The 24,688-nt window shown below is 42.3% G+C and overlaps 1 protein-coding gene across 1 annotated transcript in view; it reads right to left on the bottom strand.

The window, feature by feature from the left end:
- Positions 1 to 24,688, bottom strand: part of fstl5 (follistatin-like 5) — a 199,686-nt gene that overhangs the window by 72,631 nt on the left and 102,367 nt on the right. The window contains exon 6 of the mRNA XM_069670589.1: positions 19,980 to 20,100. Coding sequence (XP_069526690.1) covers positions 19,980 to 20,100 — 121 coding nt within the window. The remainder of the gene's footprint in view (positions 1 to 19,979; positions 20,101 to 24,688) is intronic.

The raw sequence follows: 24,688 nt of genomic DNA, 5'->3' as shown, positions 1-24,688 counted from the left end.
GGTTTGAAATGTAGACTGCAGACCTGGAGATTTTTTAGACCGCTCTGAGCTCTGATCAATGTCCTTGACTGGAAAACGGTAGTAGTTCACTTTTCAGAGGGAGGGGCGCAATGCATGCTGGGTGTTGTAGGAATGTAGAACGGGCGAAACCACGAGCTGTTTGTACAGCTTTCTCCACAGCTATGCCGCCAATTTCAAATATTAATGCTTCTATCGATTACAGAGAACTACAGCTTTGACTGACAGTGGCTTTTTCCAGGGGCGAACTGCTCCTTTAACCGGGGGGAAACTTATAATGCCAAATATAAACATTTAAACCGATAATTAAGTGGGACACAGAATCCGACGCTATCTGCACTCCCTTTTGTCCTCTTCACCGACTATTTATAAAAGCAGTACTGTAAACTGTGGCTCTCCTTCTGCAGGAAACAACATTTAGGAGCATGGGGACCCAAAATCTGGGTGGAAACCACTCTCACCCTGGCTGCTATATCTGTGAAAAAAGGTATTTAAAAAAAGCCTCTGTTCACTTAGCTCAAAGCTTTGTCGACTTAACTGCAGAAACACACTGTGTAATGTAATTCAAAGCAACACGACTAATGTTTTGAGCCAACACATTTGTGACGGAGTCGACAAAAGCTGAACATTATCAGCTCCATGGAGCCGGCGTGGATTGCCAAGCTATTGCAACAGACTGTATTATACAGTATAATACAGGTGCTATTGTTGCCATGTCCACCACCATGTATTATTAGGACTTGTATGACGCTCCTTTTTTATTATTGTATTAACTTTCCTACCTTGAGATTAGAGTTTTAAATAAAGCTTTTATTCTCATTATGCATCTCACACACACGAGACGGAGCGAGAGTCGGTTTAATTATTCATTAGTGAACCAATCAGTCTTTCATTTCTAAAATGCAAACATGAACATATTCATTCATTAGTGAGTCTCTTTCATTGGTTGATGATAAAAACATCTTGTGATGGCCGGCACGGAGGGAGATTCTTCTTGTCGTTAAATTAACCCACCACTTGTGTTGATGTAGAAAAGGAACTGTTTAACTCGTACATGAAAAGTGATATCAAGCTTCATCAGGAGACGCGAACATCTCCCCTGTGGACATCATTATGTGACAGAAATCATTTGATGCAGCACGTTTGATCAGTACGGAGCTGTTTGTATGTAGTAAAGATGTGACGACAGCGGTCTACAGGGGTGATATGAGAGCCGACATGACCGGAGAGAAAAGAAATGACTTTGAAGAAATGAAGACGTTTAACAGGTCCTTCATTAAACTGTATCTTACCCAGCGAGGCTGCAGTGGAGAGAATTAACTTCTTTGAGAGTTCAGAAGTACAGCAGCTTTAAAGGGATTGTTTGCAATTCCCTCATGAAGTGTAAGCCGTCATTACCGAAGAAGACAGAGTGCACACAACTGCAGCAAGTACAGTACGCTATGGATTCCCTCTTTAAACTGTAACAGATGTTAACAATGGACGATTTGGGATGTAGTTTTACTTTTGATCTTTCTTTACTCTTCCAAAATGATGAAAATTACTTTAAAGATCCCAAACAAAGAAAATTGAAACCAATCACAACGTCTTACAAATAAAAATGTCAGGAAAACAACAAAGGAGCAATTCGCCCCTGGAAAAAGCCACTGTCAGTCAAAGCTGGTGTTCTCTGTAATCGATAGAAGCAATAATATTTTAAATAAGCGCCATAGCTGTGGAGAAAGTTGTACAAACAGCTCGTGGTTTCGCCCATTCTACATTCCTACAACACCCAGCATGCATTGCGCCCCTCCCTCTGAAAGGAACGGCCCAGCAACAGACGCTGGAGTGAAATGCTACCGTTTTCCAGTCAAGAACATTGATCGCAGGCGATGGTGCTGAAATATGACGGGAATATACTGAAGGATCGTCTAAAAATCTTCAGGTCTGCAGTCTAATTTTCAAACCTGACGATTTTGAATGAGACATGACATCGGAGGCGGGCTTCCTAATAGTTTAATATCATCTGGTGGAGGTTTTCCAGGGCCCATTGGAGAAGCGGATAGCGTCCTCCAAAGGCACAGAGCATTTTTTTTCCTACCATAATGGCATTAGCTCCCGATAATAGCATGATAGCACTGAGGTTGAAAATCGGGGAACTGGCCCTTTAAGGAAAAAAAAGCTTAAGCAGGAAACACATACACATTTACACCAGGACAGTAAAACACCTAAACTCAGCCCTGATGCAAAAGGAGAAGAAATAAGGAGAGTGGATCTTCCATCAGTCATGCAGCTAATCCATGATCCTCCTCCTCCTCTGACATTAATAACGCTGTAGCCAGCAGAACAACAAGCAGCCACTTGGTGTTCTTCATGGTGTTGAGATGATGGTGGGTGGATACGCTGACAAAAATCTCCCTCAATAATGTCCTCCCTAACCATTCAATTACAGCCTTCTTGTCTCTTAATGCTTTCGGAATGCGCTGCGAGCAACAAACTCGATTTGCCGCTGATCCCCGGGGGGATAGAAATGTGTGAAGTTACAGCGAGAATTTAAAGAAGAAAGTGGGCAGGCAGACGAAAGGGAAGGCAGGCTGCATCATAGCTTTAGCCGGCTGATGGAGGAAGGAGGGGAGTGTAAAAGGAAGCGAGGGCTAGTATCCGACCTGAATGAGAAACTCCTCGGAGAGATGGGAGTCTGGGCTGCTGGATCCGATTCAAACACTTTGAATCCAGCACCTCCTCTGTGAGAGATTTATCAGAGGAGGAAGTGGCCTTGGCTCCTCTTTTTGGTCTGATTTGAGGCCTGAGGGGACTCAGTCTCTTGGGAATGATCAACCTTCTCCGTCCAAACCTGTAATTAGTGATTAACGGTGAAGTCCAGACTTTTGATTTACTCCGCTCTGCTGCTAGAACGGGATGTTGGTCGGAGCCACTGCGAGAGGTAAATCACCTACTGCACTGGAGGCAACAAGCTTGTCAGGGAAAATAGCATGGGCCTGCAGGACGTGGCGAGGGGCCGGCTGCATGAAGACAAATTGCACCGAGGTTGCTTAGCCAACCCCCTTACTCCATCCTCTATCATGCTCTGTCGCTCTCTTTCTGCAACACACGCTCTCTTGCTCTGTCTCTCTTCAGCAGCTCTCTCATTCTTCTTACACACTCCCTCTCTTCCTCCCGCTCAATGACGCTCAATACTACTAAGGCTGAACAGTTGCGTTAGCCCCCATTGCTTAGAGTTTGACATTTTGAAGTGGAGATAAAAGTATTTTCCCTGATGCTGAGCATTCATAGCCCTGTGAAAAGCTCCAAAGGGGAAAATACACCCCAAAAACAGAATTCAGATTCATGCTAACGCTCTCTGATCTTGGATGGTTGGGTTGATTTGTGCAAGCTCTCTCCCAAAACAAGAAGAGTGGAGTTGCTTGTTTTGATACTGACTCGGTGGACTTGAATGTTTGACAGAGGAAGAAAACAGTTTGAACGCTGAACACTCACATTCCCTTTTGTTTTCCCAAGGAAAAATGCTTCTTTGCTTTTTTTGCTGAGCTGCTAGTCGCACTGCTAAACAAAGCAGATCCCTGAACAATAAGGCAACAACAACAAAACACCAATCAGGTGAGTTTCAAGGCAAACACACATGTTGACAGGGAGAGATCGCGTCTTTGCACCATCACAGGTTGTGTTTATTCCTCTCAGCGCTTATCAGAGACACAGAGGAAGAGCAAAAAGACATTTAGGAGAGCAAAATATATAAGTGGCCTGTGATGTTGAGTGAGGAAACATGGGGAGAGAATGCAGATGGAGGCATGCTTAACCTAACCGATGAGGGCTGCTTTGTGTTCAGAAGAAGACCGAGAGTTAGCCTGCTCGCTGAAAAGTGGAAGCTCCCCTGTGAAAGGAAAGCTGACCATACAGAAAGAAAGGCTGCAGCCTGAAGACAGTTATGGGGGTTTGAGAATATGGTAGATTGTCCTGAAATACCCTGCTTTTTTTTCCACATGGATCTAAAAAGCAGACTTTCAGGAGCTTGCATATTTTAAGTCTACCTCCTGTTTCCCTTTGTATTGGATGTGAGCTCTTTGTTATCTTTGTTATACTGTCCACTTTCTGTCGGCCTTCTTTGAACTTTTTGGCTGACCGCCGGGGTCAGCCCTACACACGAGCCTGCATATGACTGAGTGACTACTTTCACACCTGTAGAGAGAGAGAGTTGCGACATCGCAATGGCGGATCATGGAGCATATTGGACCTCCACTGACGTGACTCTCTGTCTATACAGCTCTGGATACTTTGTTCGGGGAGTAGGCGGGGCTGCAGTGCACTGTAGTAACGGGGGACGGAGAGACAGGGCTACAAATCAGGTGGGAAGAATCGGTGAGAGAGTCCAGGCTAGATTACACGAGGTAAGGAATCTGAATATTACACAAGTAAAAGTGTGAAGACAGTGAAATGGTGCTTTACAGATTCAAACATGTGGGACAACCTGTCACCTTGATACCACTTTCTGATACCTGTATGAGGCTAATTGATTTAGTTCAAAGACAGAAAACTTATTGACTGAAATGTGACTTTCATCATTTTTTCTATCAATCGTTTAAATGTCAGAACACGTCGAGAAAATGTACAAAGGAAAAAATATTCAGATGTAAGAGGCTGAAAACAGCCTTGAAATAATATTCAACCTGATTGGTTGATAATCTAAATAACTATTCATCTATTCAGCAGTACTTTTGTTTTAATTAAAAATCACTTAACATTAAAACAACCAAGTTAACAGGAAAAATATTTATGTTCCTGCAAAGAATCAGTTTGATTTCAGCTGTGATCAGGGCGATAAGGGCTGCGACGGTACTGAATTGTCCTAACCGCGGTGAAACACTAACGCCCCCCGCAGCCTCAGCCCGCTGCCCGAGTATGTTCTGTTGTTTTCACTACAGCATCATTGACATGAGTGAACACAGCATGAGCAGTGGAAATACTATCACCACTAGGTTCGTATCCTTAACTGTAGCAAAGAAATCTATGGTGACGGGCTAGTTGTTGTAGCACGTCATGAGACTTCACACGGGATCTTGTCCCCGCCGATTAGATGTGCAGAGGGTTGAGGCAGCGGGGCTCTCACAGCAAAGCTTCTTTTGCTGACTTCTGTGATGTTTAACACTTTTGTTTATAATGTATCGTCCTGGAAACATGAGGTGCTTCCCTGGGATGCATGGATAGTGAGTTTACTGCATCCCTTTAGATTTTAAAGCACCAGAGGTTACCGTCACTGCCCTAGCTGTAATCGTATCTCATTTGTTGGGGCACTTTTCTTGTGTTTTATGTGTTCAGGATAAACAGACTAAAACAAACCTGATCTTATCTCAACATCACAGACTGTAATTAGGATCTCTGTGAGCATCTGTAAAGGTACTAACTTCAGTCTGAGACAGCCACTCCACATGTTCACTACTTGATTTTTCAGAATAAATAAATTCATGTTTGTTTGGATGAAAACTCGGCAGCTCAACTTTGGGTCACAGAACTCTGGCAACGTTTTAAAGGCGGAAATACCTTTGATGTTGATTCTGAGCTTTTCCACTTAAATGAGATTATTTTAAAATGCTCTCAACGGCTCGACTCCAAGGAAAATACTCTGGGCACAGCTACAGTGACCAGTCTTCGGTATCTATCACCGTCTCCTGTCTTATACTGCTGCAGCGAGAGAACCAGAGGAAATAATTGTGTTTTTGCTCCATTAGCGGTATAACATGTTTAAAAATGCAAAAATGACAGGTGTAACGTAAAGGGCGAGAGGGTAATAATTACCTTCTTCCTCTCTCCTCCCACAAACATTATAAACATCAAGACGGCTGTAAAACTTTAACAAACGGCCTTAGTGAGTGCATTACCTCTGGCTGATCAGCCTTCAGTCTGCTTCCCAAGCAGCTGCTGGGAGAGATCCTGAGGGACGGCCGGCATTAGTATGCAACAGAGCCTGAGAGGAGCTCTAATTGGATTAATTTTATCACAGCTACCTTGTGGAAAACAACTAATGAAAAATCCCCTATCTTACTGCAATAAGTAAATCATAGAGCACTTAAGCTATAGCATAAGAAAGGCTGTGATTTAGTGGTAAGCCTGTAGACTTCAGACTGGAGCAGATTGCATCATTCTTTATGTCATTTAGGGTTAAATATTGAGTGACGTATGTTCTTTCACTGTTGGCAACAACAGAAAAAAAATTTTTTTTTGCATGTTTGTGTTAAAGTGCTAATTTTGTTTCGTTCTCTTTGGCGGCAGCTATGGTGATAAACGGTAATTGCAGCAGCACACTTCCCAATATCCAGACGGTGTTGAATGTGTGACGTCCACGGTTGGCTCCGGTTGTAACTCTTTATTTTCCTCGCTGGCGGTTGCTTTCCTTAGCCTGTTTGCTTCATCTGAGCGTCGAGTTTGTTTCTTTTTCTTTGGATTTTCACTTATTTTTGAAGTTGTATCTGTAGTCATCCATCTTTGCTTTGTTTGTTCAGCCATAGTAGATTACGGTTTACTCGCAACACTTGCAGAGAGCGGAAAAGCAGCCGCTTAGCTCCGCCTACCCTCTCTGGCAGACCAACCACTGCTGGGTGATGGAAAACGCGTCACTAACTGGGCGCTGCTTGTGAGCTTTTTCCGTGAAAGTTGCCACAGACGCCCAGTCTGTAATACTGCAAATGCAAAGGCTTTCATCAGTGGGTCATAGGCTCAATCACCATTGTGTTACCTCATTCGGCGATAGATAGCGACTTAACAAACATTTATTTACATGAAAATCTTCGAGATCACATCAACCCATAAAAAAGTCAGAAAGCCTTACAGTGCCTCCATCCAACTGTCTGCATGTTCTGCTGGTTTTACACCAGCATCACAGCACAGTCAAGTAGCTGCGCAGCTGCAAATAGTGCATGCCAACACCTTCGACTGGATGACAGGAGATGGTAAATGTTGAGAAAAGAGGACGAATGCAGCAATCTGTTCACACTGAACCACTAAACAATCCTGACAGCCAGAAAAGCTCATTGAACCTCTCTCAGTCGGAGGGCAATAAAATTCTTCTTTCTGTGAATCTAAACCAGCGTCATCGGTGACGCGAGAGCCGGACTGAAGCGTCATTCACTGAATCCACAAAAAGTCAGACCTCCGTCCCAGCGCCGCCATCTTCAAAGTGAGTGATCGTTATCGATGTAGTTAAGCTTGAAACGTATAGAAAGTGGATTTTGGATTTGTGAAATTTCAACAGCTGCCTATAGAGATTACACTTCACAAAGCATGGCAGCAGGAAGGAAAGGGTTTGAGCTTTAAAAACAGCAGGGGGTCGGGCAGAGATGCACCTCTCCTGGGAGGGGATGAGGATATTGTGGATCCTCCTTTATTTAGATTTATTCTCTGTCACATTTTTAATTCCAGCAGTTATATATTCATCATTTATCATGTTGTTTGAGATGTATCGCTGCTCTGGCTGCCACTACGAAGTGAGAAAACACATCAGTCACTTTGTGGATGAGTAGTGTATGCTTTAAAACTAGGGCTGGTGATCGGGGATCGCAAAACTGGGGATGAACTTTGGACATTTTGACTCATGGTTGGATCAACCAGACGATTACAAGCTAAGATGTCAGTAGCTCTGTTTGCAGCCCCTTCTGGGACCTTCTGGCTGTGGAGTAGGGTCAGACAGACACTGGGTTTATATGTTAAACAAGTTATTTTGTTTCAATAGATAACTCAGCTCCTGTTCAAAACCCAGTGGAAGATGAACACTGAAGGAACCTAAAAAGAAGCCAGGTCGTGTTGTACGTTGGCTCACATATGATGTGTCCTCAGATCAAAGTCAAACTGCTTTGAGTTAGGGCTGGGCGAATTAATCGATGACAACAATTACAGAAATATGTCGATTTGTATTACAAGAGGGTTAGTGAGTTAAGTGCTGGAGCACAGTAAAGTTAGGCACGTACAGAAACAGATCTTGTCACTCATCGCTGGCGGTCTCCCAGGGCGCCACGTTCTGGGGAGCGCTGGCTTGAGCCTCAAGCGTTTTGAATGAAGCCCCGGTACGATGTTAAATATAACCTTAACTTTCTCTCTGCTCCGCTCGTATTTACCGTCACTCTGCCGCTCTCTCTCTCTCTCTCATACTTGCTCGACCACTCACTCAATGCGCACTTTACGACACAAGTTAAAGTGAGAGGAGAGGAGAGATGCGTTCAGGTCCAGTTGGGAAAAACTCAAACTCGATCTTTTAATAGAGGGGAGGGTAGGAAGTAGGCCTCTGTGGTATCTTCTCAATAATTGTTGATTTATGTTTTTAAGTAGTTCTGTTGTTTCATTAGCTCACTGTACTCGTTTTAAGTAAGTACTCAAAATAATCTTTGAGTTGTGTTTTTACTGGATTTAATGATCTTAACCTGAAAGAAAGTGTTAAACAAAGTTAATAAACTATATTCTTCAGTTTAACTTGTGATCTACCAGGTTCCTTCAGGCCTTATTTCAAGGATACTCCTCCAACTAGCAGCATCATCAAATTACATACATCACATATGATGATTATCTGTGGCAGCCAATATAGGAAAAAATTATCTTGCTCATACTTTTTGCCATTGTCGCCCAGCGCTACTTGAAACCTGTCAATGCTCGGAGCAATCTAGACTTACATTTAAAATCTGTTATTTGTGGTTTTTATTTACAGATATTTACTGAAGAGAGACAGGAGAGAAGAGAGCATGGGATGGAGCAAGGGGCCCAGGGTGGGAGTCGAGCCTGCAGCCGCTGCGTGTGGCCTCTCTGTATGGGGAGATTGCAATCTGTTATTTTAAAAAATATTATATCTTCAACATCTTCTATATTTATCTTCTACTAACTGATCCTGTTTTTCCAACATAAATGCACAAAATCCCCTGTGGACAAAGTCGTACCTCTCATCTCTTTGCTGATTTTGTCCTGTACAAGTTTAAGTGGTGGTTTTCAATAAAAAATCTCACCCTGCTTTCTTATGTATCTCTCACTTTAAATGTTCGCTCTACCCCCCGCTAGCAGTTTCAGGCATTAAAAGTAACCATATAGAAATAATCAATCTTGTCTCTGATGGTCTGGTTTGCTTTTGTAGCTCATTAGTCTGTTTCATAACCAGTGAAAAACTCACAGGAGCTTTAAATCACTCAAGAATACTTTATTCTATTTCAAACTAAAACATAAAAAGCTGTGTCTTTGTGTGTGTGTTTAGTAAATATATCCTTTTTGAAAATACACAAAGCCTTTATTTTGTCATTAAGCTCAAGAGGAAGAGAACAATCCTCCCTTGAGATCTGTTGAGAAAATGGTCCCTGGTACTCCAGCTGAAGATCTCTAAGAATAAAAAAAAAAAGTAATTTAACTTCTTTGAAATCTCTCTAATATATTCTGAGGATAGAAAAGTCACATGTTGGAAAATGAACCATGAATTATGAAACGATTTTAACACCACTTCTAGCTGCCTATGAAAGGAATGCTCAGCAGGGGTTTTGACAAGTAAAAGCTTGAGTATCCATTAATTTGTCGCCGTGCCATGAGTGCAGAATAACAGCAAACTTGTCTTAATGGAGGGAGTCGTCCCTGGAGGAGGCTGCACTGTTGGTTTGGATGTCTAATTATAATCTTACAGAAGTAGAGAGTGTAAGTCAACTAATTTTCGAGCTCGGCAGACTTTGTGCAAATGTAGGGATTACTCCAGACTCGGAAACACACAAGAATAAAGCTGTCGTGCATTACAACAAAAGACGATGAGAAGGATAAAATCAACAGTGAAACAAAAAGGAGTGCAATCTGTGTGAGCACCACGTCAACATTTCAATATGATGGGTCGGATTACCGGCCGTCTACGCTTCCCACCGGTCCCTCTGGGCTATTACAGGTATACTGTATAACAAGGTTTCCAGCCTCAGCAGAAATCAAAGAGCTGTATCTCCTGGCTGGGTGTTCTGTCAGGAGGTGTCAGGGTTCAGATCAATAACTTGGCACCCAAGAAACAACCAGCAAGGGTGAGAAACGTCCCACAGTGCAGCGCTGATAGCATTAACAGTCTACTCAAGAGAGAAATACAATTAAGGTCATTACTGTGAGAAAGCTAATGAATACATAAACTCTATATTCAAAACATTGTGCAGGGTTGACAGATACACTTTGGAGGCATAATGTACTAAAACTGAAGTCTTTGCAGTGCTGCTACTGCTATTGTCAGTGTGTTTCAAGTCAGCCACTTTAAAGCTACAGTAGGCATTATTTCAGAAGAGATTGGTTAAAGTACCTCATTTAATTTTGATGATTGCATTAACAATATTACATTGGAATGATGTTGATTGCTGATCGGTGACTGTGAGCGCCCCTCCCCTTTGTATTAGTTTGTTAAAACATGTGTACGGTCTGAATCAAACAACCAATCAGGGTTAGCTTTCCAGGTAACTAGCCAATCACAGCAACTGATTAAACTGGTTAAGGGGCGTGTGCAGATGCCCCTGAATCCAACAGGTGATGATGTCCCACAGCGGCAGCTTGAAAAACAATGCGCGAACAGCTAGTCTACGCAAAGCCGTAGGCACAGTAAGTCCAGACTGACGCGAATGATGGAGATGTAATTCGGTTTTACTTTACAAAAAGTAAAACGGTAGAAAACGTTGTGCTCCTGTGCCTACGCGGCTCTCATAACAACTCCTACACTGCGCATGAAGTCACTCACCGTGCTTAAAGGAGCATTAATCAACATTGATTATCAAATTAAACATGTATTTCTTTTCTCACAGATTATGGTACAACATGAATGTTCCTATGATAAAATAACTATGAATTTACGGGGAGTTTTTTACGCGTCATTTGACGCTTCTTCCGCACAAAAAGAAGTGATCACCGGCTGCTTCAGTCAGACTGTTTAAATGAAAAGTGATGATGAGTATATATAAAAAGTTTTAACTGAATACCAACACTGCTGCTGCAAATAAGACCAGAGAGGAACGTGCAGCATCTGTTACTGTAACTGCACGACTTCCAATCAGGGTTAGCTTTCCACGTAACTAGCCAATCACAACAACTCTGTACAAACTAGCGCCATCCGGCTTCCACGTGACTTGTGTCAGCAGCGTGCACGCAGAGGCTGGGTCAGTCAGGCACTATGGCAACTTGCGGTAAATTTCCTGCCCCTCCTTTGCCGACAACGACATATACTGCCAAAGAAGCAGAAAGAAGTAAGAGCTTGGGGGATAAAAAAGCTACTAAGAGAGCCCTAAACAAAAAGAGGGATCAGACGAGTGGGAGCGTAAGGTGAAGAGCGGTGCAGAGGTTGTCCTGTTCCTTCTTGACAGGTAACAGCTAACGGTAGCACTAAGCTCCAACACCTAAAGGTACAAAGGTGGTCCACACCAAGAGTCATAACTATAATAGTAACTTATTATAAATAGTAATATTTGAACATTCTGCAAGCAATAAAGTGTACTTGTTGGAATAAACAGCATCTCTCGCTCTCTCTATTTGCCTCGGTGCTGAGGAGAGACGCACAGAACAACGCATGCATGTTTGGTGTAGAGGACTGATAAGGAGAGGCAGAATGTTTTTTACATTGGAATGTTCGTGTTGCTTACTGCCACTTTAAAGCTTGACTCCTTTACACGTGTGTTAAAAAAGAAAGGTGTAAAAGGCGGCCGTGCAGGGACCCGAGAGGAGGTTTTGTTAAGGATGAGCGTCGAGCCAACAAACTAGCCTGAGGGAGCATTCACACAGAGGATTCTCTCCAAGCACTTGCACTTCGTTTTCCATTGTTGTCTGTGAAGCAGCGTGTCTGGACACTCAGAGAATGCATTTAGAAGGTGTACCCAAACTAATAACATTAAGCTGTGTGGTGCAGAGGCAAAGCACCCTGTGATCGTCCAGCCAACTTCAAAGGGCTTAAACAGCACATTGGCACAGGGACACAGTCACAGTCTGAATGGTGTGTCGCTGCTTTTAAAACCCTCTGTCTGAATGCTTCAAGCCCTAGCACATATTACGCTAACTGACAGACTGTTCATTGTGTACAGTGTCTGAATACGGAAGCTAAATCAAATATACTCAATGGTTACACTAACAGAAGGAATAGAGTGTTCCAGGCTCCTGTTTGCTTTTAGATGTAGAGTTATAACTCGTGGCAGACTGTGAGCATGACCTTATCTTAAGTTTATTTCACAGTGATCACAGATGTTGGCTGGTCTGCTGCAGATGACAGACTTCCCTCACAGCACTGGCTGCGCAACAGTGGCTCCAACTATCTTGTTGTGGCAGAGCTCCGGAGAAAACAAGGCAAAGAAGAACATGCAAAAACATGCTAAATGCGTTTTTTGAGAGCACCTGTATCACATGTCCCTGCATGCTTTATGCACTCATGATGCATCTCTGTTCCATCCCTAAAATGGAGAGTGAGATTCACATCTTTTCAGCTTGACATAGTCTGATAACCAGCCAGAAAATTATGATGATAAATGTTTGTTACAAATCTTTTTCCTTGACGAAGACGAGACATTGACGAGCTAAAAATAGATCGTTGATAATAAAAACTGTGACGACACGTATGATTTGTTTTCGTCAACAAGACGAGACGGGACTAAAATGTTACTGGTGGGCTGTCGGACATTCAAAATCTGTCTGTCAGAATACAAGCAATGCATTCCTGTAACTGGTTGAACTGGCTAAGGAGCGTGCGCAGTTCCCTTGAATCTGACCCAGACATACAGGTGATGTCCCAAAGCGGCAGCTTGACAACAACACACACAGACCTAACATGTATCATGAAGGTGATTATGAACTTTCTCCATTAACTCAGGCTTGCTGCTTCAGGCTCTGAGCGAGCTCGTCATTTGACTCTTCTTCCGCACTAAAAGGATCGATCATCAGCTGCTTCAGTTTAAATAAGAAGCGATGATGAATGTAATGGTAAATACCGACACTGCTGCTGCAAATAAGGCCAGAGAGGAAACGACAGTATGAGCTACTGTAACTGCACGGCTTCGTTCTCTGGCTTTACATGCGTCACGTTACGTTCCAAAATTTTACACATACACAACCTTGGTTGGGACACAAAAGTGGGTAGCAGAGCTGTTTTTGGTGGGTCGCAGATGTGTGCTTGAAAAAATAATAAGAAAAAAAAGAAAAAAAAAAAATTGTGACAAAAAGTCGATGCTGCGCTTTTATGTTGAAGGACATAGGTTTCCTGTGACGTGCGCGCAGTATTGGTGTAGTTTATTTCCATTTCCATTCTTGCCCTACAGTAGTTACACTTATGTTGCACTTTTTTAGTTTATTTCTGTTGGGAAAAAGCTGCTAATTGAATGAATTGTTGAGGGAATATTATGTATATGTTACCTGCTGGTCAGGTAGCAGTCTCAGGTCCAAACTGCACCATTTTTCATTAAAAAAATTTGAGTGGTTGAAAAAATATTATAAATTTGGGTCGCGGTTTGTTTTTAAAGTCGAGGTGAAATGAAAAATGTCATTTTAATCCTTTTAGATCACATCCACAGTATATATTGTGCATCTATTTGACAATATAGGCCCAAAAAAAATATAGAAAATCCATTTCTTCGTATTCTTATATCAAAATCCGATCATTGTTTCTTCCAGTAAAAGTAAATTTCACGCGTGCTTACGTAAGTTAGCACCAAACAATTTCAACCAATCAATCTGCAACATTTAGCCGCAGAGCGCCAAGAACGCTCGGTCAGTTAGCTAGCTACTGCGCTGTGGAGAACGTCTGTCTACGCCCACTTCTCAGCTATCAAATCCCTCTAATGATATGTCCCGCCTGCACGTCACGATACGGAAGCTAGATGCTCTCTAAATGCCGTTTCAGCTCGACTTTAAGGAGGTGGCGGTGGGTCCTGAGACCAGTTGAGAAGCACTGCTTTAGAGCAGACTGAATCTGTATGAGGCTGATTTAATTAGATTAAAGAGGGAAAACATTTTGACTAAAAGTAATGACTTTTTATCGACTAAAACTGGACTGAAATGTTTTCCCGTCAACTAAAACGATAAAGGGTAAAAATGACTAAAACTAAGAAGCATTTTCATCTTAAGACTAAATCTAAAATAGCAGCCAAAATTAAGACTGTAGCCGGCTTGTTTAGACATGAAAAGTCTATGAATAAAGTTACACCAGAGTCAATAAATATTGTGTTGTGCTGTGACATTGGGGAAAGTATTGGATGCAGCATTAACACAGACTGAATGTAGATCAGAAAGTGTAACAACAGCAGCTTTTTATGCCTTCTCTCATGGTGAGTGTACTTAATTACAAGGTCAAGTAAAGTACAATCAAGGTCATTCTGAGCCTGTAACACTGTGGCTGTATTTTTCCTCATATAATGTCCATGACGTATTGCTCCTGACAGCCGATGCCCCCCATGTTCTGCAACATTCTCCGACCAAAAGTTAATGACACTTCATGATAGATGACACCTTATCTGTTTACCCATGATGCACTAGGCCATCATTCACTAAATTATTCAACGATGACAAGCCACTGACTATCAGTAGCGTGGCAGACATCATTCATATCTGTAACATCATCTAATTAAAAGACATCACTTCTGCCAGACAGCTTCCTTACTGCTAGCTGAGGCAAATTGATTCTCAACCCCCCTCTAGTCTATGCAAAGCAGCAATGAATAATGCATGGACATTAAAGTCTTATCTGCCGTCCTGACAAACAATGTTGCCACGCTTTGAATATTCCACAAAGGTGTGCGAAGGGTCCTTATTAGCAGAGTAGTCGGACAGGTGCCGTTTTCATGGGGAGTCATTGTGAATTTACTGCTGTTCGTTTCCAAGCTGCACCGTAACTCTGGACACACTGGATCAACTGATTTACTTTATGACGGCGCTCAGTTTACGACAGCGCTTAAGGTATTTGCATAGATTTTTACAGCTGCCACTCACAGATTATGTCGGCAATGAACTGAGAAACTATAACTTCATATGCCTCATTTTTGCCTCCGGCGCTGTGACCAGCTGCAGCTACATCTGAAACATACATGGCATTAAACACATGTTCAAGGCTGCAACTTCTTTACTGGAGATGCCTGCAATTGCATGCTATCAGCATCTCTGCACCTGGCACCTGATATTAAAGGGAAGATGTAGCTTTTATCGTGTGCTTGTTGTATGGCTGTTCTACCTTTACATGGAAGAATATCAGCAGCTATAAAACAGATTGGCCATGCTCGGTAAAGCTGATTGACCGTTGTTTTTTAGTTGATCTATAAACATAATAAAATGTAATGCTTTTCCACTTAGCATTTATGTCCTAATGTGATGATAAAGACGATGTTTGAGGCGTATGGGCGTATGGGCAGGGTAAACAATGCAGCACCGTGATGTGGTGGTGATACAGGTGATTTTCAACAGACGTACAAGTAACGGCGTCACGTAATGAGGATACAAAAAAAAGGCAACTGTATTCTGTTACAGTTTACAGATTAGATTACAGATACATGTATTAAAAATGGGAATTATTAGCAGTTTTACAATTTTAAAATGAAGTCGATATAATACCAAAGATCCTCTGTAACATCTGGCATCTCATTTCTGAACCGTCCGTCTGATAATACCATGCACCTGCGCGCGCACGTTACGGCAAGTCTCACAGCACCGCTCCTCAAAGTTGCCATCAACAGTGTATGGGCGTGGTTCTCAACAGGTGGGTCGGGCAAAAGTGGGTTATGGAGCTGTTTTCAGTGGGTCGTGGCATAAGTCTATGCTGTGCTTTTATTTTGAAAGACGTGGATTTCCTATGACGTGCAGGAAGTAGATGTGTTGTTTAGTTACACTCCATGTATCCACTGATTGGGTAATCCCAGCCACAGTGACGGTAACATTCTTGAAACTTGATGAGCCAAACAGTATTTACACTTATGTTGCACTTTTTTAGTTTATTTCTGTTGAAAAAAAGCTGCTAACTGAATTTTGGTTGACCATTATACCGTTGTGTTTTGTGATGTTTCGTTCCGTCTCAGGTCCAAACTGCACCATTTTTCGTTAAATAAATTTGAGCGGTTGAGATATTTCAGAAAGCTGGGTCGCAATTCGTCATTAAGGAGGCGGTGGTGGGTCCTGAGGCTAGGCCAGTTGGGAACCACTGGTCTGTGGTTGCCATGGCCTGTGGTGAAACAAATGCTTTCACTGGGCGGAAATTTCACCATCAATTTGTCTTCAAAGGAGAAAATAAGAGCAACATCGCAGCACCGTGCATGTTATGCCTTCCCGCTGTCATTATCCGAGGACTCGACATCTAATTTAAAGAAACATTTACAGGTAAGACCCATTGCTAACGTCAGCTGCACAGACTGGCAGTTAAAAATGTTAGCTAACCGGTCGTCTTCGCCTACTACTACTGATAGTGTGTGACTCTGGTGATGCCGCAGCCGGGATGTTAGGTAAAAACACAAGCCCCAGACTGGATTAAGTTTATGAATAAAGTTTACGTGAAGCTGAGTGTGAAGAAGTCTGAATAGCAAACTTAACAAAGTACATTTAAATGTGCAGAATTACCGCTATTTATTTGTGCGTTACAAAAGTATTGAAATGTATTTTCTCTTGTCTTTATTTGCAGATTTAGTATTGAAGTAACTGAAAGTAAAGTTACTTTAAAATTGTGATACTTTACTGATTACATTTTTGAACAGGTAATTAGTAACTGTATCGAGAAACATTTTTAAAGTAACCTTCCCAACGGGGTAGACGGTAGCTCAGTAGGGACCTGGCCTGGGAACCGGACGGTGGCCGGTTCAAATCCAGGTACAAGCCAAGCGTGGAATTTGGGGCTGGTAGCTGGAGAGGTGCCGTGTCATTTCCTGAGCTCTGTCGAGGTGAGCAAGGCACTGAATCCCTCTACTGCTCGGGGTGCATGTCCATGTGCAGCCCCCTCACTCTGACATCTCCTTTAATGCATGTCCATAGAAGCCAGTTTGTGTATTTCGGGCCTTCATGTGTGTGCAGCATGTTTGTAATAATAGCAGAGTGAAAACATTGAATTTCCCCCTCAGGGATTAATAAAGTGTACCTTCTGCCTTTCAGCTGGAAATTCTGGCTCCCCATAATCTGAAATGATGCAGAGTCGCTGTTTCTTATCAGCTTTTTTATTTGCCTGTCGAGCCTACATCTAAAATCTACCCACATGCTGATGTTCTGATAAATGAGCATCTCTTTGTTTTTTAAGGCTTCATCTCCTTTGCACCGTGACTGTGTTATCCTCCTCGCTCTTACGAATAGACTCCTATTGAAATGAAATGTTCAATGCAGTTGTTAGTCTTTTGAGAAGGGTGAATTGGTGACCTTATTATCAAGCCTGCCTTTTTTCAGCTGCCTCACAGGCTTCTTTGAAGCACCTAAGCATTTAGCCGAGTGAAGGAGGTCTAACGATGAATAAAGTGAAGAAGACGCCATCTGTGAACTACAATGACCTCCAAGTATGTAAAAAGGCTCATCTAAATTCAGCATTGGGTGAACAGAGGTGAAATGGCTCGCAGCAGTCCGGTTAAGTGAACAAAATTCTTGACTCAAGCCGAGCTGTTGGCAAAGACACAAAACTGCTTCTGAGCCCCTTACAGCTCGATTGAACCTGCATTTTCTGACAGTCACCTAAACGAACGAGCAATAATGAAGCAGCTAGTGCAATCACTCATTTATATATTTGTTGCTAAATAATAACAAGTGGCACATACAGCTAAAGAATGAAAGTTAAAGAGAGGAGGAAGACACTCCACCACAGAGGAGGAGATTTATTATCATTAAATAACCCATTTCCGTGCGAGGAGTTAAGCTGGGAGCTTGCAAAAAAAGATCTGAAAGTAGCTGGAGTTAGAGAAACTTAACTCTTCAAGGAAACGCGGCTCTCGCTAGATTGGCTGCGGTTACTTTCTTTTTCTGTGACTTGCCAGAAGGGGTTTGCTCCCACACATTCGCGTATGATGTGCAGAATAGTAGATAAGGTGAGACTCCTTCACTCTGCCAGCTGCTCTCGTGACTTTGTCTGCTCTTAGAGACGCTTTAAATACAAAGGGTCGATGAGATGAAGGTTGATTATGAATTCTCTGCCGCTTCTAAATGTGTCAAGCCAGCCAAATGTCAGAGGATATTCTGTCAGAGGATATTGAGCCGACTGAAAATGTCAGACGGGGAGTATCGTGAAAGAGAGCATGAGGAGGAAACAAAAGGAGGAAATGTGTAGGCGTGACTGGGATTACCTGTCATCATTATGTTGCCTAATGAGGGAGGGTTGGTTTGATCTATTGTTTCTCAGCAGTCTTGACCTGATTGCTTTGGCATTAAATCCATCTTTAACCCCTCAATCCTTCTGCCCAGGTGGAGCCAACATTTATAGACAAACAATGTGGAGTTCAAAGTTAACAGAGTTTGGCAACATATCAAACAACATTCTCGGTTTATCATCATCATAACTGTGTCGTAAAACATCTTTTCAAGGTGGTGCAACAGCCTGGCAGTTCAGGTGTTAGCAAGCTAGCTGCTCCTTATATTTCAAAGTAAAACACAATCAAAAATAAATTACACAACCTTATTTTATGGACCATACAAGGTTAACACATTGTCAGACAGATGGCGCAGATTTGATGCTGTTAAAAGAAAGCAGAGGATCAGGGTAGACAGTTTCTAAACAAATGAGACCTAACATGTCTATTGTTAATATCTTTCTTTTTCTCACTGTGACACTTTAAGGCTGATTGTTGTATTGTTGTCCAAGTAAATTGTACCTAACTGGTGCAGACTAAGAGGATGTGAACAATCAACTTAAACACATCTAAATAGTAGTACAAAGTAACAATCAACAACACATTTGTTTTTGCTCCACCAACCCAACTAGTTCCACAACTTAAAGGGCCAGTTCACCGATTTTCACCTCAGTCCTATCATGCTATTATGGGGAGCTAACGTTGAAGAGAAACACTCTGTGCCTTTGGAGGACGCTATCCGCTTCTCCAACGGGCCCTGGAAAACCTCCGCCCGACTACGTTAAACGCGTCATCTGGCGGAGGCCAGGGAGCTCGCTAAACTACACTTCCTCAATCTAGGACGCCCACCTCCGATGTCATGTCTCGTTCAAAATCGTCAGGTTTGAAATGTAGACTGCAGACCTGAAGATTTTTTTGACGATCCACCGGTATATTCTCGTCGTATTTTGGATTCTGTACCGCTCTGAGCCGTTGCCTGCAGCTAAAACGGTAGTATTTCACTCCAGCGTCTCACGCTGGGCCGTTCCTTTCAGAGGGAGGGACGCAATGCACGCTGGGAGTTGTAGGAATGCAGAATGGGCGAAACCACGACCTGTCTTTACAACTTTCTCCACAGCTATGGTGCCAATTTCAAATAATATTGCTTCTATCAATTACAGAGAACACCAGCTTTGACTGACAGTGGCTTTTTCCAGGAGAGATTTGCTCCTTTATCTGAAACTGGACTTTTGTTGCCAAGCAACCCAAACATTCTCCTGCACTCTGTGTCTACAGGTTACCATAAGCTGTTTGTTTTAATTTATCATCAACCAGTAAAATAAGAGTCTGCTGTGGGATTCAGAGGTACCAACTTGATCATTGTAGACACACACGGTCTGATGTCATGTAAATTAACAGTATTCAGAACACCTGGCTGAGGCGGATTGATACACAGAGTGAAAAGGCCCAGTGATGTTGTTCTTTATATTAGCACTCATGGAAGGCCTCTTATCCAATCGGATGACTTGGTCAGAGTGTAGTGTTGTATTAAAAAAGTCTCTGGATGAGAAATTCAGCTCCACATGTTTTTTTTAAAATGAGGCAAACTCAGAAAGTGAGCACAAACATATCAGATGGTGCCTGAAACATCATTTCTCTGGACAGGGTTAAACCTTTTGTCACACAGAGAACCTGAAATGGTTTTTTTCAAAAGAAAATGTTTTCTTTAAAAACCTTCAAACTCACCAAAAGCTGTGTAGAACTCCTCTTTTGTCAGGTGCTCGTCGTCGTTGACGTCGTTGTACTTCAGGAGGTCGAACAATGTGCACTCGGAGACATCCTTGGACAGACCTTCTTGCTTGATAACCTTCAATGACAAAGCAGTGGTGTTGGCTTAAAGAAGGTCGACCTTTTGTCAGACTGTCTTTATTATGTCCTACTTTTTCAACTTTTCCAAATCATTGTCAAAACCAAACATGTGAAGGGCACAAATGAATTCTTTCTTGATTTTTTATTTATTTATAACAATATGAGCAAAAATACTTGATTAACAAATCTGACGTCTCTAAAATGTTGTTATTGATGATTCATGTTTATTGCATACGTCAGGAAAATGATATCCAGATAGTGTTGCATGTGTGACGTCCACGGTTGGCTCCGGTTGTAACTCTTGATTTTCCTCGCTGGCGGTCGCTTTCCTTTTTAGACTGTTTGCTTCATCTGAGCGTCGAGTTTGTTTCTTGTTCTTTGGATTTTCACTTATTTTTGAAGTTGTATCTGTAGTCATCCATCTTTTCTTTGTTTGTTCAGCCATAGTAGATTACTGTTTACTTGCAACACTTGCAGAGAGCGGAAAAGCAGCCGCTTAGCTCCGCCTACCCTCTCTGGCAGACCAACCACTGCTGGCTGATGGAAAACGCGTCACTAACTGGGCGCCGCTTGTGATTTTTTCCGTGAAAGTCGCCACAGACACCCAGTCTGTAATACTGCAAATGCAAAGGCTTTAATCAGTGGGCCATAGGCTCAATCACCATTGTGTTACCTCATTCTGTGATTGATAGTGACTTAACAGACATTTATTTAAATGAAAATCTTAAAGATTATCACTTTAATGTTTACGGTTTACTGCTTCCAATTTGATTGAAATTGAATGTGGTTGTACTGTAAGATCACGAAATGTTTGAGAGGAATGTAACAGCTAAAAAACAAACAAACAAACCTTTACTTTCCCATTCTGAAGACATCCCAGGGTGCCCACTTTGGGAAGCACTCATCTCGTATAAAATCACATGTTGAAAGTTTGATTTGAATGTCTGTGGCAGATGCATATTTATAATGTTTCTTTAGCTGTTGGAAACAGCTTTGCATAAGTGTTGGCTTTATCCTCGTTAATGCTAAAAGGTAAAATATAAACCCTCTGAAATTCAGTGGAATAAAAGCATAAAGTAGCGCTTTAGTATCTAAAAATATAAGTCACTCCGTGTCCTTTATCTACTGTCAACTTTGAAAAGTTTGCAGACAATCTCATCTCTATATTGACTCAAAGTTACGTACCCAATCTAAACTATGTGTTGAATGTCAAAGTTGATGAAACACACAGATTATTAGCTGTCAGTTTGTCGTGGCCTGATGGAAACTCGCTCAAGTTTTGTCACTTTTGATGGTAAAAACGCCCCAAAACACTGTGCAGGTTTTATCATTATCCTGCGAATGCATGATCCTATTCAACGGCCTGTGCATGGCCCCGGGAGTAAATCATCCATCACACTAGATCAGCTGTCAGAATGCTGATCATATGGGACAGCTTTATACATCATGACTTGCCTATCGGATCACTGCACTTCCCCTCTCACTCTCCCAAAATGTAGGAGTCACCTGTACAAGCATTTCCTCGGGGTATTCTAGAAACACTCTGACTGTTGTGTGCAAAAGAAACTACAGCTTGTGTCTTTTGTAGGCTTAATTATTCAAGCTCATCTGCAAAATTATGTATTTTATTCTTTGTTTCTTTTATTTTATAATTAGTTCTTGATTTGCTTCACTCCCAAACCAGAAAAGAGCTGGTGATTACTTAAATTACTCTGCAGATTCTTCAGGAAGCAAAGTTATTGAAACTCAGAAATGTGCTCGACTCTGCTCCTCCTCGCTGGCTTGCTTTCTGCAGTAATGCAGGTGTAGGTGGGGATATATTTGTACTGTAAGTGGTGTTGGAGTTACAGGTTTTTATGCTTAAACTCTAAATCTTAAATATTTCATGACATGCCCTTGCAAACAAACTTGTGGTTGCATCACATTCCTGCAGTCACTTTCCTGTAGCAGACGACTTATTCACCCACGGTAAAAGGAGGGGGAAAAAAGCCATTGAACGCGCATGTTCCCTGGCTTTCAGCAGACCTTGCGAGCTAAATGAAGTGAGAAACATCACTGACGGGATAACCAGCTGTAATGTTTACAGAGAATGCAGCTTCTGTCTGTTTCGAATCGAAGCTTAATCTACACGGCCAACGGAACATTGGCTGGTCAGTCAGACAGAACATCTATCTCACAATTAGCAGTTACACTTAGCTTTTATTACCGCCTAGCATTGGAACTACTTTCAGTAATTACACAGGACCTATTCTGGCTGCACAGGCAGTATGCACTATGGCTGCACGTGCCAATAACCTATTCACTGGAAAGAGAAGAGGGGTCATGTGTAGTGTAGAACCCTGGTTCTCAACTGGTGGGTCGGGACCCAAAAGTGGGTCACGGATGTGTGCTTGAAAAAAAATGTCTTTGTTGCGCTTTTATTTTGAAGAACATGCGTTTCCTGTGACGTGCATGGAGTAGTAGTTTATTCACACTCCATGCGTCCACTGATAATCCCAGCTACAGTTACATTCTTGAAGCTTGATGAGCTCGACAGTAGCTGCATTTATGTTGCACTTTTTTAGTTTATTTCTGTTGAAAAAAGCTGCTAAGTGAATGAACTGTAGAGGGAATATTTTCCTCTTATGCACTGTGACAATGCTAAAGTGTTACAATTTCATTTAGCTGACGCTTTTGTTCAAAGCGACGTACATCTGAGAGTTAAAACAACACAAGTAACGCTCAAGACAGGAGGGAACAACGTCAGGAAGTACCAACAAACAGCTTCAAGTACAATCGGACACTGGTGCCAACAGGCAGTGTATGGGGTGGTTTTGTTGTTGTTGTTGTTTTTATAATAATAATCATCATCTTCACCAACATCAACAGCATCAGTATAGTCATCATCATCATCATGAAAATCCTAGTCAGCATAAACTACATCCTCGATATCATCCTCATCAATAGCAGGATCATTAAGGTCAGAGGCGTTCATAAAGAGCTGGGTCTTTAGCTTCTTCTTAAAGGTGAAAGGGACTCTGCGGACCGACTGGAGTTTGGTAGCTCGTTTCACCACCGGGGGACTACTGAGGAGAAGAGTCTAGTTAGCGACTTAGTGCCCTGTTGTGATGGGAGTACCAAGCACCTTTCATTGGCAGAGCGTAGTGGGCGGAGTGTAGACCTGGATGAGGTCAGGTAGACAGGAGCCGTTTTTGTTGCTGTTTTATAAGCGAGCAACAGGGTTTTGAATTTAATGCGAGTGGCGACTGGGAGCCAGAGGAGGGATATGAACAGTGGAGCGACGTGTGCCGTTTGGGGTTGATTGAAGACCAGTTGCGCTGCCGCCTGCTGGTCATTTAGACTGAGTATTATACTTTTGCGTTTTATCATGTTGACACACAGCAATGTTTTTTTTCCGTGTCAGGTCCAAACTGCACCAGTTTTCAGCAAATAAATTTGACTGGTTAAGAAATTGGTGTCATGATTCGTCATTAAGGAGGTGGTGCTGAGTCCTGAGGCGAGACCAGTTGAGAACCACTGGTGTAGAAGGTCTGTGTGGGTTTTGTAGACGGACCCAAATACTGTTCATCTATAAGAAAACACTAAAATGCATGTCGTTATTTCTGTTCTGGTCTAGATGAATACTTTATTTCGTCTGGTTTGATTCTAAAGATACTCGTGAGAGCCGGGGTCTCCTGTACTTAAACTTATTTTATAATAAAAATAATCTTTCCAAAAGAATCCCAGAGCTGCATAAAAGACTAGAGAGAGAGAGAGAGCGAGCAGGAAAAAACTAGGGGCTTGAAATGCATTTTCTTTGAATGGATTGTAATTAATACTTTAGCTGCAACGCGACACGTGTTTTAAATACTTATAAAAGGGCAAAATCAGATAGAAAGAAAGTTCAACAGCAGCCTCTGCTCACAATATGATAATGACATAACAGTTTTAGACGACGGGGCGAGAGCGAGGTCAGTGGGGGACAGGGAGCTGTCTCTCCTCATATCTTTTTTCTAAAAGGTGTGATTTCAGGCATTCTGTCTTAGGTCAAATGATAGATTCAGGCAATGCATGAAGAAAAAAGAAGTTTTGATTTGCCATTTTAAAAAGGGCACCGACGACTAAAAGGGCAGGGACAATTGCTCCCTGTGCCCCTTCATGTGCACAGTCTAGCAAGCCAAGTAAGCGGGGGTGAGTGATTTCCGTCCTAGAATTTCAGATGAGATCAGAGAAGGCTCCAATTATCAAGGGCGCTTCAGGGCAAGATGGTGGCAGCCATAGTTTTGCACTTTTAACTGGTGATAGAAGTGTGATTTGCTCATGTCATCTCTATTAACAGATTCTACATGTAGAATCTGTAGGCGGGGACGTGGGTTTCCGGGTCGGCAAGTGTTCTGGTTTCCGTGTGTACTACGTTTGTAGGAAAACTGGTTATTTCTCTGTAAATAGCTAACTCTTGTCTGGAAGTCGTTAACCGCCAGCTACGCGCCCGTCAGACTATAGCCCAGATTGTGTTCAAAACCGAGGTTAAAAAAGACGCCCTGTCACTGCAATGTTTTTGCATTATATGCATGTATGTATGTGTTACATCCACTGGAGAGAAACTT

The sequence above is a fragment of the Semicossyphus pulcher genome, unplaced genomic scaffold (assembly GCF_022749685.1).
Source record: "Semicossyphus pulcher isolate SPU_LCO1_2020_fin unplaced genomic scaffold, fSemPul1.0.p SCAF_2, whole genome shotgun sequence".
NCBI lineage: Eukaryota > Metazoa > Chordata > Actinopteri > Labriformes > Labridae > Semicossyphus > Semicossyphus pulcher.
Note: the sequence above shows the minus strand (reverse complement) of the source record. Positions and strands in the feature narration are given on the sequence as shown.